Source organism: Felis catus, chromosome A2, assembly GCF_018350175.1.
Source record: "Felis catus isolate Fca126 chromosome A2, F.catus_Fca126_mat1.0, whole genome shotgun sequence".
NCBI classification, from domain to species: domain Eukaryota; kingdom Metazoa; phylum Chordata; class Mammalia; order Carnivora; family Felidae; genus Felis; species Felis catus.
The window spans coordinates 7,283,217-7,300,185 of NC_058369.1; the positions used below are offsets into that span (position 1 = coordinate 7,283,217).

General features: G+C 41.2%; 1 protein-coding gene and 1 long non-coding RNA gene across 52 annotated transcripts in view; one reads left to right on the plus strand and one right to left on the minus strand.

The window, feature by feature from the left end:
• Positions 1-777: 777 nt before the first annotated feature.
• The window catches only part of LOC102901514, a 30,890-nt gene continuing 14,698 nt past the window's right edge, over positions 778-16,969 (plus strand). Inside the window, exons 1-7 of one of the 21 annotated variants that reach the window (XR_006589976.1) lie at positions 784-1,045; positions 1,131-1,210; positions 7,821-7,883; positions 10,421-11,895; positions 12,631-12,785; positions 15,929-16,035; positions 16,690-16,742. This is a non-coding gene — a long non-coding RNA (uncharacterized LOC102901514). Of the gene's footprint in view, positions 1,741-2,993; positions 3,115-7,820; positions 7,884-10,420; positions 11,900-12,630; positions 12,786-15,928; positions 16,036-16,689; positions 16,743-16,969 lie in introns of those variants that run through there. The other 20 variants (XR_006589996.1, XR_006589981.1, XR_006589973.1 and 17 more) reach the window with 20 other exon arrangements.
• LOC111557991 (zinc finger protein 846-like) overlaps positions 14,131-16,969 on the minus strand; it is a 104,240-nt gene continuing 101,401 nt past the window's right edge. For 28 of the 31 annotated variants that reach the window (XM_045045226.1, XR_006589959.1, XR_006589938.1 and 25 more), the window contains one exon: positions 14,131-14,869. In XM_045045226.1, the coding sequence (XP_044901161.1) occupies positions 14,800-14,869 (70 nt within the window). In that variant the 3' untranslated portion in view covers positions 14,131-14,799. The remainder of the gene's footprint in view (positions 14,870-16,969) is intronic. The other 3 variants (XR_006589908.1, XR_006589937.1, XR_006589928.1) reach the window with 1 other exon arrangement.

The following is a 16,969-nucleotide window of genomic DNA, read 5'->3' on the forward strand; positions in this document are numbered from 1 at the left end:
GAAGAGATGCGTAAAACACACTTGATAACGCACATAAACAATTCTTGATAAATGTACTAATAAATCAGGATTTAAAAGGACCTTTATTAACTTCATAACGACCACCCACTGAAATCCACATCACGCAGGACAATGGTAGAAACTTTAGAACTGTTGCTGAATAACTAAACATGCCTGGTATTGGTGCTGTCCCACAACTTAGTATGGAAACCCTGGCTCGTATTATGGCATGATTTGAAAAACAAAAAATCGAAATAAAAATACAGCTGTATATAAAGGAATTTACTACATAACAAGAGGGGAATTTCGAATCAGCAGGTCAAGGATAGTTTACCAATAGATCATACTACAGTTGGCTGTATTTCTCAAGAGAAGGGAGAAATGGATCCACTATCCCACACTACTATCCTACGAAAATACATTCATAAAATATCACCGAACGTAAAACATTTTGAAAAAAATTATAAAATCTGTAAGTAATCTAGAGTTTGAAGAGAATTTTTAAGGCAAGGCGGGAAACCCAGAAATCACTTGTTAAAAAAGCGTCCTCTGGGACGACTCCTCCGCCCCCACCCCCAGCCTTGCCTTTCTGGCTTCTAAACACAGAACGGGCCTGGCTCCAGCCCCATTCGACTTCCTCGGGCCAGAACCCGCCCTCTGCCTTCGTGCTGGGCCAACTCCTGGGCCCTCAGCACCCACCGGTGACGACACTACCGCTTCCGGCCTTCAAAGCGTCGGGCGTGGCCGCAGCCCAAGCCCTGGAGCCCCGCCCCTTGCGGCGAGAGGCAGGAAGCGGAAGTGGCGTCACTGGCGCGCGGCGGTCTTTGTCCCGTGGCCTAGCGCCTTTCCGAGCCTCTCCTCTTGGTCGTCTTGCGGTGCTTGGTGTCGTCGGTGAGGCCGCGTGCCAGGAAGGTTCGGACGCAAGGAGGGCGTTAAAGGACAGGTGTGGCCCGGCCTCCGAGGGGCCTCCTTAAAGAGGCCGGGTCCCCTCCGCTCGCCCCCTTCGCGGCCGCTGGCGCCCGCGTTGGGCCGGCCGAGAGGAACGGTGAGGGCGCACCTGCGAAGTGTTTTCGGCCACGGTGCCTCCTTGTTCAAACTCCTCCTAAGTAACCTTTGTGACTCTTCTCCAGGAGGATGAGAATTTCCGCTGGGCAAGTCAGGTTGGCCCGGCCCTGCGGTGGTCACCGCCCTGTCGCTCCTGGCTGTCCCGGTGAGCCCTGGGGAAGCGTTGGTTCAAAGGGCCCTTCCTCTAGAATGCAGAAAGACGTTTCTTGCGAGCATTTGGAATGTGTTTGCCGGTTCTTGTTGAGCGGCCCCTACAGGTAGAAAGAAAAGAGACTTGTTAGGTTCGAGGGTGTTCATATTTCTCTAGATAAATACGAACATGTGTAAGCCACAAGTCATCCTTCCAGGTGAAAGTAAGAATGCTCAGCTGTCTTGTCCTCTGATCGTCCTGGGGCCCTGCCTCCCCCACAAACTATCAGAAGAAGGGCCTCCAGGAGAAAAAGACGTTATGGGCTTTATAGCGCTGGTTCCAGAATGACCGAGTTTACCCTTAACAAGATGTGTGGACTAAGTGTGGTCTTTGCCCTCAGTTTTTGTGCTGTAAAATCTGAAGCTTTCAACAGAATTTGATCATCCAGCACAGTGAATGTTGGTTATAGTAGTTTCACCCATTTTGACCATTTTGCATGTTTGCTCTCTGCATAACAATACATTTTACGGGAACTGTATGAGAGTGTAAGTTGAAAATGAAATGCATACATGATACTTTTCTTTTAAATACTTGGTAATGTATCTTGTAAAAGACGTTATCCTGCTAAAACCACAGTTCTTTCTTTGACCCAGGAAGATTGAAAATGAAAATGCCTCTTAAATCTGCTCCGTGTAAAAGCTGAACTTCCCCACATTATTCTAACATAAGTTTTTGGTGATTTTTGGATCTAAGACCCAGTCAGTTTATATATGATGATTATTTCAGTCTTTTAGTCTTTTTTTTTTTTTTAAGTGTGTTTATTTTGAGAGAGAACAAGTAGGGTAGGGGCAGAGAGAGTGGGGGACAGAGGATCCTAAGTGGGCTCCGTGCCGATTGTAGAAAGCCCAGTGTGGGGCGTGAACCCACAAACCGTGAGATCATGACCTGAGCCAAAGTTGGAGAGGCTTAACCGACTGAGCCACCCAGGCCCCCCTTTTAATCTTTTTTAACCTACTGTATTCCTTTTTGTTTGTGCATTACATTGGCTCTTTATGAGTCTTATGTGTTCTTTTAGAAAGTCACACATTTTGAAAATTCTGATTTTTGTTCACAATATTTTTAGATGTTTCCTCCATTTCTTGTATTTTCTGTCAACTGGTAATTGGGTCCAGAACAGAGGGTGGCAAACTTTTTGTCTGGAAAGGTCTAGAAAGTAATTACTTGATGGTCTGGAGGCCATAAGGTATCAGAATTACTCAGCTCTGCCTTTGTAGTTTTCAGGCAGTAATAGATCTGAGTCAACAAATGGGGATAGGTGTTCCAAGAAAACTATTTAGCAATCAGCCTTGTGACCAACGTGTGCCAGTTCCTGATGTAGAGGCTTCAAACATCGTTTCCAAATATCCTATAGGTGATGTTGTGTACATCAAATTGCATTCCATCAGGAAGACTTGAATTTATACCATTCCTCAGATGCCCAGTTTGATTGCCTGCTTAAGTTAGTGATCACCAGAGCTCTCTGTTTTCAAGATAGACGTTTCCTTTGGAATAACAAAAGTCACATATGGGGTGACTTTTTTTTTTGAGAGAATGTGCAAGCACGCCCACTTGGGAGAGGGGCAGAGGAAGAGAGAGAGAGAATCTTTAAAAAAAAAAATTGTTTTTTAATGTCTATTTATTTTTGAGAGAGAGAGACAGAGTGTGAGGGGGGAGGGGCAGAGAGAGAGGGAGACAGAATCTGAAGTAGGTTCCAGGCTCTGAGCTGTCAGCACAAGAGCCCAGCGCGGGGCTTGAAATAGTAGACCGCAGACTGTGAGATCATGACCTGAGCTGAAGACCAACTGACTGAGCCACCCAGGCGGAGAGGGAGAGAATCTTAATCAGGCTCCATGCCCAGGCTGGATCACACTCTTTCTAAAGTAATACAATATAATATATATTATATATGTAATATTACATAATCATACTCTAAAGTTAAATAATATTTATTATTACACTTAATGTATATATGCTTTAAAAAAGATGTTTAACCAACTGAGCCAACCAGGCATCCTGGGTTTATTTTGATACTCATAAGATTCTGAGTATTTTTGAGTATTCTTTCTAAGTACTTTTTTTTTTTTTTAGAGAGAGAGAGAGGGGGCACATGGTGGCGTGGGGGGAGAGGGAGAGAAAGAATCTTAAGTAGGCTCTATACTCATCAAAGAGCCTGACACAGGGCTCCGTCCCATGACCCAGAGATCCTAACCTGAGCCAAAATCAAGAGTCAGATGCTCAAACGATGAGTCATCCAGACACTCACTAACAATTGCTTTAGTTCTGTTAATACATGTGTGAGTAAATTTTTGTGTATAGTGTTTCACATTTGTGGGGGTGTGTTTCAAGGTAAGGGTAAGCTGCTCAGGTTGGTTTTCTTGGTCAAAGGGCAAGTATACAGGGCCCCCTGGATGGTTCAGTTGGTTAAGCAGCCATCTCCTGTTATCAACTCAGGTCTTGATTTCAGGATCATGAATTTAAGCCCCATGTTGGGCTCCATGCTGGGCCCAGAGCCTACTTAAAAAAAGAAAAAAGGACAAATGTACATATTTTTAGATGGATACTATAAATTCTGTTAGAAAATTATTGTGGCATGTGTCAGTTTGTGAATCACCTTTTTAAAACTTCTAAAAATTAAGGAGAAACATAAGGAAGAAATTTTATTTATATTGTCTGGGCACTTGTTTCAAAAAGAATATTGTGTCCGTTTTTATCTGAGTACTCAAATGCCTTTGCAGAAGTACAATGTTTTGTTTTATGTTATAGTGTGTGCAAACATTTTATGTGAGACTTAAGTGGTTTTTATGGTGTAACTCTATTTTTGTCTTCCTTTTCTTTGTACTGTACTGTAACATTTTTGGTAGTTACAGAAATTGTCTCACATCCCACAAGGGGTCATTGAGTTCCTTTAATAAACTAGACTGTGTTCTTGGGACAGGGAAGTAATAGCCATCAAAACATAGTACTGCCACCATACGGCTTCTAGTCTATCTGAGAGTACAGACTTCAAGTGAATACTGGCAAGTTTGTGACAGGAACGTACGAATGGCACAATATGAGGTGGTAATACCTATTGGGAGGGATTGATACAGATTATATATATGTGTGTGGATATATTTATATATTTTTTAATGTTTATTTTTGAGAAAGAAACCACAAGTGGGGGCAGGGGCAGAGAGAGAAGGGGACAGAGGATCTGAAGCAGTGTCTGCACCGACAGCAGTGAGCCCCAAACTCATGAACCTTGGGATCATGACCTGAGCCAAAGTTGGACGCTTAACCGACTGAGCCACCGAGGCATCCTGGGAGGGACTGATATTTAACTTCTGAAGGGAAGCAGAGCAGGATTTACCTAGGCAGATTTTGAATGGGGGTGAGGATTTGTAGAGTGGGTAAGAAGGATGTCAGGTGGAGGGAACTTCATGAGCAAAATAGAGCTTAGTGTATTTCTTGAACTGATGGAAGAGTGTTGGGAGAAGGTGAACAGACAGCGAGTGGTGAGAGATGGAGTAGAGGACAAGGGCAGGACCACGGGAAAGAGTAAGGCAGTCTAGCCAGTATTCTAAGGCCATTGACACTTCTGAAGTGCCTAAGCAGGGGAATGATTTGAATCCATTTACAACATAGATAGAATTCACTAACTCCCACTTTGGGAATGGATAAGAGTGAGGGTATGGAGTCAGGATAGAATTTTAGGATGCATAAGTTTTATCTTTATTTATTTATTATTAAAGAAATACTTTTTTTAATGTTTATTTTGAGAGAGGGGGAGGGAGGAGCAGAGAGATCTAGTTTAAAGGGTTCAAGGGGCACCTGAGTGGTTCAGTTGGTTGAGCATCTGACTTCGGTTCAGGTCATGATCTTGCAGTTGACGAGTTTGAGCCCCACATCGCGCTGTGTGCTGACAGCTCAGAGCCTGGAGCCTGCTTCGGATTCTGTGTCTCCCTCTCTCTCTCTGCCCCTCCCCCGCTCATGCTCTGTCTCTCTCTGTCTCAAAAATAAATACACATTAGAAAAAAAATTTAAAGATTGTTATTGATTCTTCTCGAAATGTTTGTTAGAATTCACCAGGGAGCCAGTTGATCCTGCTCTTCTGATTTTTGGGAGTTTTTTTAATTACTTGTTGATGCAAAAATGAACAAAGCTTCTAGAATTTCTAAATAAAAATTTTTTTTTTAAAAAGGAAGAGAGTTTTATTCCCGATGCCTGGGATACACAGTCTTCACCAAAGCATGGTAGCTCCAGTAAAGGAACATTTAGTGTAGGGTTGTATAAATCTTTTACATAAAAGGTTGCAAATTATTAGACAGGACATTTCAGAAAGCTGCAGACCTTACTGTAAGACTCTAGTGTACGCAGGGCCATCTGACTTTAATCTTATAGGAACGAGGGAACTTTCTTCTTTTTTCTTATCTTTCGTGTTTGGAATGTTTGGTTTTCTTTCTTTTTTTTTTCAATTTACATCCAAGTAGTTAGCATATGGTGCATTAATGATTTCACCAGTAGATTCCTTAATGCCCCTTACCCATTTAGCCCATGCCCCCTCCCACAACCCCTCCAGCAACCTTCTGTTCTCCATATTTAAGAGTCTCTTATGTTTTGTTCCCGTCCCTGTTTTTATATTATTTTTGTTTCCCTTCCCTTAGGTTCATCTGTTCTGTGTCTTAAAATCCTCATATGAGTGAGGTCATATGATATTTGCCTTTCTCTGACTGACTAATTTCTCTTAGCATAATCCCCTCCAGTTCCGTCCACATAGTTGCAAATGGCAAGATTTCATTCTTTTTGATTGCTGAGTAATACTCCATTGTATATATATCCCACATCTTCTTTATCCATTCATCCATCGATGGACATTTGGGCTCTTTCCATACTTTGGCTATTGTTGATAGTGCTGCTATAAACATGGGGGTGCATGTGCCCCTTCGAAACAGCACACCTGTATCCCTTGGATAAATGCCTAGTAGTGCAATTGGTGGGTCATAGGGTAGTTCTATTTTTAGTTTTTTGAGGAATCTCCACACTATTTTCCAGAGTGGCTGCACCAGTTTGCATTCCCACCAGCAGTGCAAAAGAGATCCTTTCTCTTTGCATCCTCACCAACATCTGTTGTTGCCTGAGTTGTTAATGTTAGCCATTCTGATGGGTGTGAGGTGGTATCTCATTGTGGTTTTGATCTGTATTTCCCTGATGATGAGTGATGTTGAGCATTTTTTCAACCAATGTGTCGGTTGGCCATCTGGATGTCGTCTTTGGAGAAGTGTCTCTTCATGTCTTTCGCCCATTTCTTCACTGGATTATTTGCTTTTTGGGTGTTGAGTTTGATAAGTTCTTTATGGATTTTGGATACTGACCCTTTATCTGATATATCATTTGCAAATATCTTCTCCCATTCTGTCGGTTGCCTTTTAGTTTTGCTGATTGTTTCCTTCACTGTGCAGAAGCTTTTTATTTTGATGAGGTCCCAGTAGTTCATTTTTGCTTTTGTTGCCCTTGCCTCCAGAGACGTGTTGACTAAGAAGTTGCTGTGGCCAAGATCAAAGAGGTTTTTGCCTGCTTTCTCCTTGAGGATTTGGGTGCATCAACTTGTAAGGGCAGTAGGTACATACCAGTAATCCGAATGCTTTGGCATACTGAGATCTCTCATTATGTGTCATTTCCATTTGATGATAGAATGCTACTGCCTGTGCCCAGTCTCATAAGATAGGCACGTCAGACAATACCCAGTTCGTGATGGGACACTAAATCCACTTGGTCACTTGATGTCTCATGGTTACTTATTTAGTCTCTACCATGTATTTATTAGTGGTAAGCCATAAGTTGTTCCTGAAAAGAGTAGGTATATGTAGAAGAGGTCATAGATTTGCTCCAACCTACAAGACTATGCCACGAATCTCCTTCTCGTGGTTGCCAGAGACTACCAACAACTTCCTGTTGACTGTGGACAATTCAAGTGCCTTGGGAAATGATGGCTCACAGGGATTAAGTGCTTGAGAAGTTTGTACTGCTGCCAGAACTTGCTGCAGAATGCTCTCACTCTGGTCACACTTAAATCTGGAGGCCTTATAGGTGACTCTGTAGATGTATTAAAGTACATTCAAATGTGGTATATGTTACCTCTAATCAAGAAGTTGTGTCAGGGGCACCTGGGTGGCTCAGTCGGTTAAGCATCTGATTTCGGCTCAGATTATGATCTCAGTTTGTGCGTTCGAGCCCCACCTTGGGCTCCACACTGACAGTGTGGAGCCTGCTTGAGATTCTCTCTCTCCCTCTCTCTGCCCCTCCCCAACTCATGCTTTCTCTGTCTCTCAAAATAAATAAAAATAAGTTCTCTGTCAAATGGTATGCCTTTTGGTGGGGGGAGCAGAAGGCATTACGTACAGTAACTTGGACCAATTCCTCGTGGGGCTGTCTTGACATACCTGCCCCTGAACTTGGTTGAGTTGGTATACCACTCCTTTGTGCATGTTTTATAAAGATGTGTAAAGTATCTGCTACTTTTATTGGGTCCAATCCCCGTAATGTCCACATGGTGGACCATGTGTTGTGTTGTGGAAAGTCAAGACCTTTGAGGACTGTGTTTTGGCAGGGTACAGGAGAATGGACACAGCCCTGGGCCAGTGCTGTGGAGGTACACTCTCGGTCTTGCCAGGTAAAAACCAGATGCTTCCAGTTATTTTATGAAATTTGTATGGAGAAAAGGGCGTTACCTACATCAGTAGCTGCATTCCAGATGCCAGAGTTGGTGCTCGTTTGTTCCAGTAATGATACTATATTTAGAATCAGCATTACTAATCTTGTTCCCCAATACCTTTGAGGAAAGGGTGGCTTCTGGGCCTTCAGCATAGATTGACGAAGGAGGTCTGTGCAGGCCACACGTGATATATACAGGCAACATTGCTGTCTCTAGGATTGGCTCCTTCATGTTACGCCAGGGAAACTTTGCCTTATCGTCATCATTAACCATAGGTCAGCATGGAGTCCAAATTTCAACCATCTTACCAAAATAAGCTGTTAGAGCCATCCCCAAATTCATGAGCTAATATGTCAAATCCAAATTTTCTAGTATGTACACCCATGTCTTTGAAACAGCTCTGTCTTACATGATACTCTATCCTCCTTGGTCTAACACCCTAAAATCCATTTTCACATATTCCTCAAGATTTTTATGATGCATGTTAGTGGAGTTGGAGTTATTTTTGCAGCTATTGTCTTCTACCTTATAGTTTATACCTGTCCCACGGGATTTTGTATTAATTGTGAATCTAGAGACATAGCAAGTGGTTGTGGTGGATCTTAAGAACAAGCATTTCCTTGCCGAGTATCTGCACCAAGTGAGATTATCAAAGCTTTGTCAAGTAGAAGAAGGCTAGTCTCCTCAGAAACTAAGGGACAAGCTACCTTCTTGACAAGAGAGGTTCAGTGTCTTGTGGCTTCCTAGTCATGCGTTTGATCTGGGTCCAAGTAGGTGTCCCCATTTCAAAGTTCACCTGTCATTTTTTTTCCTGACTAATACCTTCATTTTCACATCAAAAACTAGATGAGACTGACCTTAGCTGCTGTTGTAGAAATACATTTGATAAATAATACAAAACATGGGTTCTCTGAAAAGATTCATAAAACAGACACATGTTAGGCACAGTGTGATTTGGAATTGCTCCTCTGCCAAGGCAAGAAGGAGGGAACAGACCTGATGGACTTGAGTGTTTCCCACCAAGACACTGTTGAGAGTACACAGTATTTGAAATGTATTCTGAGGGGTTTTTGGTCAAAACCTTGGCATTCTCTTTCTTACCTTTTTGTATCAAAGGTAGACCAACCGATGGTTCTCTTTTCTGTCTTTACCCAGAAACCAACAATGTAGTGTATGTGTGTGTGTTTCTTGCATGCTCGATTGCTTTCCCATATCACTTATGAGGTGATATATCAATTATTAGTCTTTTCCCAAGGGAGTGTTGGATCTTTAAGGTCTAGTATACTTTCTGTGTACGGTGCTCATTTGTGCTCATTGCCGGGTACTGGGATGTGATTTCTTATTCATAGAAAGAATAAAGGAATAAGTTCTGAGAGATGAGAGCTTAAAAGGAAGCCCAGAGCTTCAAGGTTCTGCAGCATCCATTAAGAAAAAAGTTTAAGTGTGTCAACCAAATAAAATATTTCATTTTTTTCTTTTTTCATATGCCTAACAACAGTCTAGACCAGGGCTAATGCAAGTGTAATGTGTAGATCATATATAATTAAAATGTTTTCAGTGCCCACAATAAACAGTGAAAGAAGTGTCATTATTTTTTTTTAACGTTTATTTTTGAGAGAGAGAGCGACAGAGCACAAGTTGGGGAGGAGCAGAGAGAGAGAGGGAGACACAGAATCTGAAGCAGGCTCCAGGCTTTGAGCTGTCAGCACAGAGCCCGACGTGGGGCTCGAACCCACAAACTGTGAGATCGTGACCTGAGCCGAAGTCGGTTGCTTAACCGACTGAGCCACCCAGGCACCCCAAAAGTGTCATTATTTCTAAGAATATATGTTATTTTACCAGATATATTCTTTTTTTTTTTTTAAGTTGTATTTATTTTGAGAGACAGTGCAAGCGGGGGAGGGACAGAGCAGAGGGGAAGGGGGACAGAGGATCCAAAGCAGGCTGTGTGCTGACAGCAGAGAGCCTAATACAGGGCTCAAACTCACAAACCATGAGATCGTGACCTGAGCTGTAGTCTGATGCTTAACCAACTGAGCTACCCAGGTGTCCGTTTACCAGATATATCCTAAATATCATTTAAGCATGTAACCAATATTTAGAATTAGAGGTATTTGACATTCTTTACTTTGAATTCAGTCTTCAAAATTCATCGGACACTAAATTTGGTCAGATATACTTCTCTTTATTTCTTACAAAATTTACCACTGAAAGACAATTAAAAATTCAAGTTATCTCAGGGTTGCCTGGGTGGCTCAGTTGGTTAAGCGTCTGACTCCATTTCCACTCAGGTCAGGATCTCACAGTTTGTGAGATCGAGCCCTGCATCGGGCTCTGAGCTGACAGCAAAGAGCCTGCTTCGTACTCTCTCGCTCCCTCTCTCTCTGCCCTCCCCTGCTCACGCTTGCTCTCTCTTTCTCTCTCTCAGTTGATGTTACTGATACTGCTATAGGGCATACCATTTTTAGTGTGTTTCTCATATATCATCTACACAGAGCCAACGTATGACGATTGATGACTGATAACATTTACTGATTAATGGTAAATACAAAACATGACTCCAGATTACCCGGTGTCCATGGGGATGGCTGTCTGTACTTGTATTCATAAGATACGCTGAAATGGTCTTGGTGTCAGAGAAAGGAATGTCGGGTAAGTTATTCCGTCACCCTTACAGGATGGCAGCCATTGATTTGTCCTCTGGTAAGTCCTGTTGATACCCCTTGTTTTTAATAGACTCAGCTTTAGATCACCCTTGCACAATGGTCTGGGCCTGAGCAGTTGTGCTGCTGGCCCTTTAAAGAGGAGTCAAAATGGGCCAACGACTGTGTTTTCTAAGTCGTCTTACTGATATGTGTACATTGGGAAGAGGTACTACATAACTTTTTTATTAATTATATTGCTTTGGGCAGAAAATGAGTCCCATTTCTCGGGGCTTAAATTTCCTTCCCTGTCAAATTGACTTACTCTTTTCCTCACGGGCAGCATGGATCACTATCCCCTTTTCAGTTGTAGGTGAGACGAGACCACGCTGGCATCCTATAGCAGTAGTCTGTGTTTGCAGGAGATTTCTTGAGAGTTTTGGGAATTTCACACTAGAATAGAAAGACTTCTAGGCAGGTGAATGCGAGAATTATGGTCCTCTCTGGGTATACGTGGCTTCTTTGTTTTCTTCTATGTTTTCTTTGTGCCTTCCTGAGGAAAAGATAGAAGTAGGAAGGATGGTGGCTGACTGGCTGAGAGATTGTTCTTGGCTAGGCAAAAAGCATGTCCTTGTACAAGAGGACATATCTGTATTCACCAGATGGACACATTTCCTCCCAGGTGGACCGATCTCCAGAGCTTCTTAAAGTCACTCAAAGACTGAGTGTCTATTGAATTTCCCCACAGAATAGAACCTTTCATATTGGTGGTACGGGAATACTCTGAAAATAATTTGAGCGTTTCAGTAAGTTCTAACTAAACTTGACTCTCATGATGGTGACCTTTTTTATCTATTGTGTGCCCTCACAGATGATATGGAAGATGGAGGTGTGCTTTTCTCAAAGAATTGATCCATTCACGACCATGTATCAGGTGTCTACAGTGTGTTCGGGTATGTGCTGCATTAGAGGGAAATAAGAAAAGAGCTCCGAGTCCAGGTGTGGTGAGACAAGGTCATGTTTAAGAGTTTCCATTGAAGCCATGTGACTGGAGTGAGTATAGGTATTTAAAATATTTAGAACCATTGACCCTGGGAGTATGAGAGACCTTGAAACTCTGTATTACTGTTTCTCTCATCCTTGTTCCAGTGAACATTGATGATGTTCCTTGATCCAAGCCATTACATGTGTGGTTATTTAGGATTCAGTGACCTTTGGTGATGTGCCTGTGGACTTCACCTTGGAGGAATGGACTCTTCTGGACCCCTCTTAGAGAACCTTACGCAGAGATGCAGTACTGGATGGAGAACTCCCAGAACCTGAGTACGGTGGGTAAGGCTGCCATTATTCCTATAGCCTGCTGTTGAACAGATACATATTATTTCCTCATTGTGTTGCAGGATGGGTGATGTCAGATCTGAACACAAGTGACACACAGTTGCTTCACTGATGTGTTCTAATCCAGTGTGGGTGCTGTCAAAATGTGGTCTTTGGACAGACGGCATCACCGTCTCTGTTAGAAATGGACATTCTCACATTCCACTGGCATCTGTTACAGTGGTGGCAAGTGGGACCCAGTCATCTGTTTTTAACAAATAGTCCACGTGATTCTGATGCACACTAAAATTTGGGAACCACTGGTTAATGGTTTCTCTATGAAAGTGAAAATCTCTTTGTTGCCCTTACTCTATTTCCTATCTCAATAAAAGTGTTAGTGCGTTGTAAATGTGTGTATAAGCCTGAATGTGGGTTTCCAGGCTCAGAGGGAACCAGTCTTTTCAGGGTACAGAGTATATTTGCATTTTTTTAATTAAAAAAATTGTTTTAAGTTTATTTATTTCAGTAATCTTTACACCCAATGTGGGGCTCAGACCTATGATCCGGAACTCAAGAGTTAACACATTCTTTCAACTGAGCCAGACAGGCGCCCCTGTATTTGCATTTTTATCTCATTTGAAATAATTTTATTGCTGTCATGAGTAATAAAACACCTGACTCATAGGAAGGTTGGTTATCTCTTGCATGAGTCTCTCTTCCATTAAGATCTCTTTCTCCATGAATAGGTTATCAACTCTTTAAACACACTTTTATCTCATGGTTGGAACAAGAAGAGTTGAGGACAATGGAGAGAGGTATTCCTCAGGGTGAGTGTGAAGAACATCCCTCATCAATGAGAAGTTCAGTATGTTTGGAAATGTAACAAGAGGCTTCTTACGAGGTATGGTTGACATATGACATATTAGTTCCAGATATGACATAATGATCCAATATTTGTATATATTTTGAAATGACTACCACACTAAGTTTAGTTAAAATCTATCACCATATATAGCTACAAAGTTGTGTTTTTTGTGTGTGATGAGAACTTTTAGGATTTACTCTTAGCAACTTTGAAATATAAAGTACAGAGGCGCCGGGGTGGTTCAGTCAGTTAAGCATCTGACTCTTCATTTCGGCTTGGGTCATGGTCTCACAGTTTGTGGGTTCAAGCCCCGCATCAGACTCTGCGCTGACGGCACAGAGCCTGCCTGGGATTCTCTCTCTCTCTCTACCTCTCCCCCACTCCCTCTCTCAAAAGTAAATAAACTTAAAAAAAAAGAAATATAAAATACAGTATTATTAACTATCATCACCATGCTGTATATTCCATTCCCATGACTTATTTTATAACTAGAAGTTTATACCTTTTGACCCTTTCACCCATTTCACTCAACCCCCACCCCCTCCTCTGGCAACCACCAATCTGTTCTCTGGATGTTTGAACTTTGTTGTGGTTTTTTGTTCCGATTTTTTTGATTCCACATACCAGTGAGATGGTATTTGTGTTTTTTTTACTTATTTCACTTAGCATAAAACCTCAAAGACCATTCATATTGTAAATGGCAAGATTTCTTTCTTTTTATGAGTGAATAGTATTCCATTGTGTATATACCACATTTTCCTTATTTCTTCATCTGTTAGTGAATACTTAAGTTGTCCCCATATCTTGGCTGTTGTAAATAATGCTGCAGTGAACTTGAGGGTGCATGTATCTTTATCAGTTAGTGATTTTGATTTATTTGGATAAATTCCCAGAAGTTGAATTGTTGGGTCATATGAGAATTCTTTTTTTTTTTTTTTAATGTTTATTTTTGAGAGAGAGAATACAAGCATGGGAGGGGCAGAGAGAGAGAAGGGGACAGAGAATCTGGAACGGGCTCTACACTGGCAGCGGTGAACCCAACATGGGGCTCAAAATCACAAACCACGAGATCATAACCTGAGTTGAAGTCAGCTGCTCAACCAACTGAGCCACCCAGTTGCCCCAATGATTGTTCAATCGTTCTATCTATCTATCTATCTATCTATCATCTATCTATCTATCAACATGTAGAATCATCACACAGGTCTGTTCACTTTATGAAAATTAATCATGGTATACATTTAAGAGTTTTTGTAGTTTCCTTTATTATTTACTTTACATCCAAGTTAGTTAGCATATGGTGCAATAATGATTTCAGGAGTAGATTCCTTAATGCCCCTTACCCATTTAGCCCATCCTCCCTCCCTGTTTTTATATTATTTTTGCTTCCCTTCTCTTATGTTCATCTGTTTTGTATCTTAAAGTCCTCATATGAGTGAAGTCATATGATTTTTGTCTTTCTCTGACTAATTTCACTTAGCATAATACCCTCTAGTTCCATCCACGCAGTTACAAATGGAATGATAGTTCTATTTAAATTGTTCGAGGCCATATGGTATAAGTAGGTTTAAACCTGTCCTGAGTTGATGGATGCTCCATATCTCATTGAACCAGTCTCTTCGTCCTGAGAATAGGTTAGTTCAGTTAAAGATTTGTGTCTTATTTCAGGAGGCAGTGATACAGGTGGGTTACCCAAGTTAGGCCTATATGGTACAAGCAGTTGGGTATTTAATAAGAAACATCTCTGTGGAAACAAAAGAAAATAAAAAAGGTTAATGGTTGGAGTAGACTGTAATCCCAGTTTTGGGTCCTGAAGGTAGCCAGTCAAGATTTCTAGATGCCGGACTTGGCGCATGTTCAGATGCACTGAGGGCAGGCAGTATTTAAGCTGATGGATTTTACTTGTCTGCAGTTTGAGGGTCTCTGGTGATCGGAGTGGCCCACATGGCAGCAGGTATGAAGATGGTCCCGCTGCTGTGGTGATTTCTCTTTTTTATCAGGTTATCTCACCTTAGCTGATGTGGCTTTGTGCCAAGGGCAGTTTTATTTCTCAATGATTCCAAGTTACAAGGGTAGGGGAAAAAGTTGGAAATGTTCGTTTGGAGAGTTGTAGCCAGATTCTGGAGGAAACAAAAAGAATTTAGTATCCAGTCTAGTTTACAGACAGGAAACAAAGCCTTAAAGACAATTAACAACACTAGAATTTGATACCCACAGAGGTGTATTACTGAAATGCAATTTTTTCCTCTATAAACAGTTACCCCCATTTGTATCAGATAATTAAAACAACACTGATTTATTTGTGAAATAAGTTTTGTCTCATTAAATTTGGCTTGGTTATTTAAGTGCAGCAAGAATACTGATTGACCATATAGGCTCCTTTAAGTCTGCTTTGATGGAACTTTTGAGAGAGCAGAGGAGGGGCAGAGAGAGAGGGAGAGAGAACATCCCAAGCAGGCTCCACACTGTCAGCACAGAGCTCTGTGTAGGGCTCGAACCCACAAGCCGTGAGATCATGACCTGAGCTGAAATCAAGAGTCAGATGCTTAACCAACTGAGCTACCCAGGCACCCTGAGATGTAACTTTTAAAAGCCTCTTCAGGCTAAGAAGCCAAGGCGGGAACTTGCCATAGACTTGGCTTGCAATACCTATAGGTTTGGGTGAATTCCTCTCTTCTTGAGATCCCCCAAATATGGTGAAGTTCCTTTGCTTGCCAGAAAGTGATCTTCCTTACTCACCTGGAAGACTGCTGGGAGCCTTGTAGGCAAGGTACCAGGCCAATTCTCCCAAGGGGCTTGTTTTGTTTAAAAAAGTTTTTTTAATGTTTATTTATTTTTAGAGAGAGATGGAGACAGAGCATGAGTGAGGGAGGGACAGAGAGAGTGAGGGAGACACAGAATCCAAAGCAGGCTCTAGGCCCTGAGCTGTCAGCACAGAGCCCAACACAGGGCTCAAATCATGGACCGTGAGGTCATGACCTGAGCCAAAGTCGGATGCTTAACTGACTTAACCACCCAGGTGCCCCTGCGAGGGGCTTTATTGGTTCCATAAAGTCCATCTTAATTCCTTAAAGCTGTCTGGTAATTGAATCTATGAGTATCATTCTCAAATATGACTTTCTACTTAAAGCCTTGGTGATAATAACCAGTGTTTCCAATTGTGTCCCATTATGTGAAAGTGGAATAGATTCTTAACGAACCTACGCAAATAAGTATATTGCCCTGAAAATAAAAGTGCTCACTGAGAGTTTCCAAATTCTGGACAAATCAGTTATGGAGAAAAAAGGTAAATATTTCATCCTTGTTCACAAATGTATATATCTTACCAAGTTGCTGATAGGTTAAGAGAAAAAGGTTTTCTTAAGTCTGGAAAAATGAAAACGTGAAGGAACTATAACAGTGTTTTACATAAAATGTCATAAAAATTATAATTACACTCACAGTTCATTAAGTGCCTCATGTTTTTATTGTTTGGCTTGAATCCACTTTTTCCATTAATTCTATAAATTTTTACCCAGTTCAGTTTTAGGATCTTACAGTTATTAGAAATCTGTACTTGTCAAAAATTCCTTTTCATGAATCTCCTTGAAAATGACCACTTTTATAGACACTTGCAAAGCAGTGCAGTAAAACAGTAACTATGTATAAATGAAAGAAGACTTTAACCATTGCCATTTTTAAGGTCAGATGAAAGTTGATTAAATTTATCAGGAAATTTGGTTATTTCTGTGACACATTTTAAGATAATAACTAGAATTATAAGTGATAGCATACAAGTTTATATCAGGTTTTTAAGAATTTCTTACAATTTCTGAATAATGTATTTGTTATAACTTGTATTAATTACATTTACCCACAGTATAACCTAAGAAGGTTTATTATGTATTTGATATGGTTAACATACCATTTAACCTAATTAGTTTAATCTCTCTCTTATAAGGAAACAGAACAAATCTTTTGGGGTGTTCCAGGAGCCCTCTGGAAAAATCCCAGGTGAGTTCAACATTAAGACTTCACTTAGAATTTGAATTTTGGAAAGTTTGTCAAAAATATCAAAAGGTTTTGGGATGCCTGGCTGGCTCAATTATTACAGCATATGACTCTTGATTCAGGGTTGTGAGTTCTAGCCCTACATTGGGTGTAGAGATTAAACATAAAATCTTAAAAACAAGGTTTTAAAACAGTTGGTCAAATAAGGTAATTCACTATGAAGCAATACT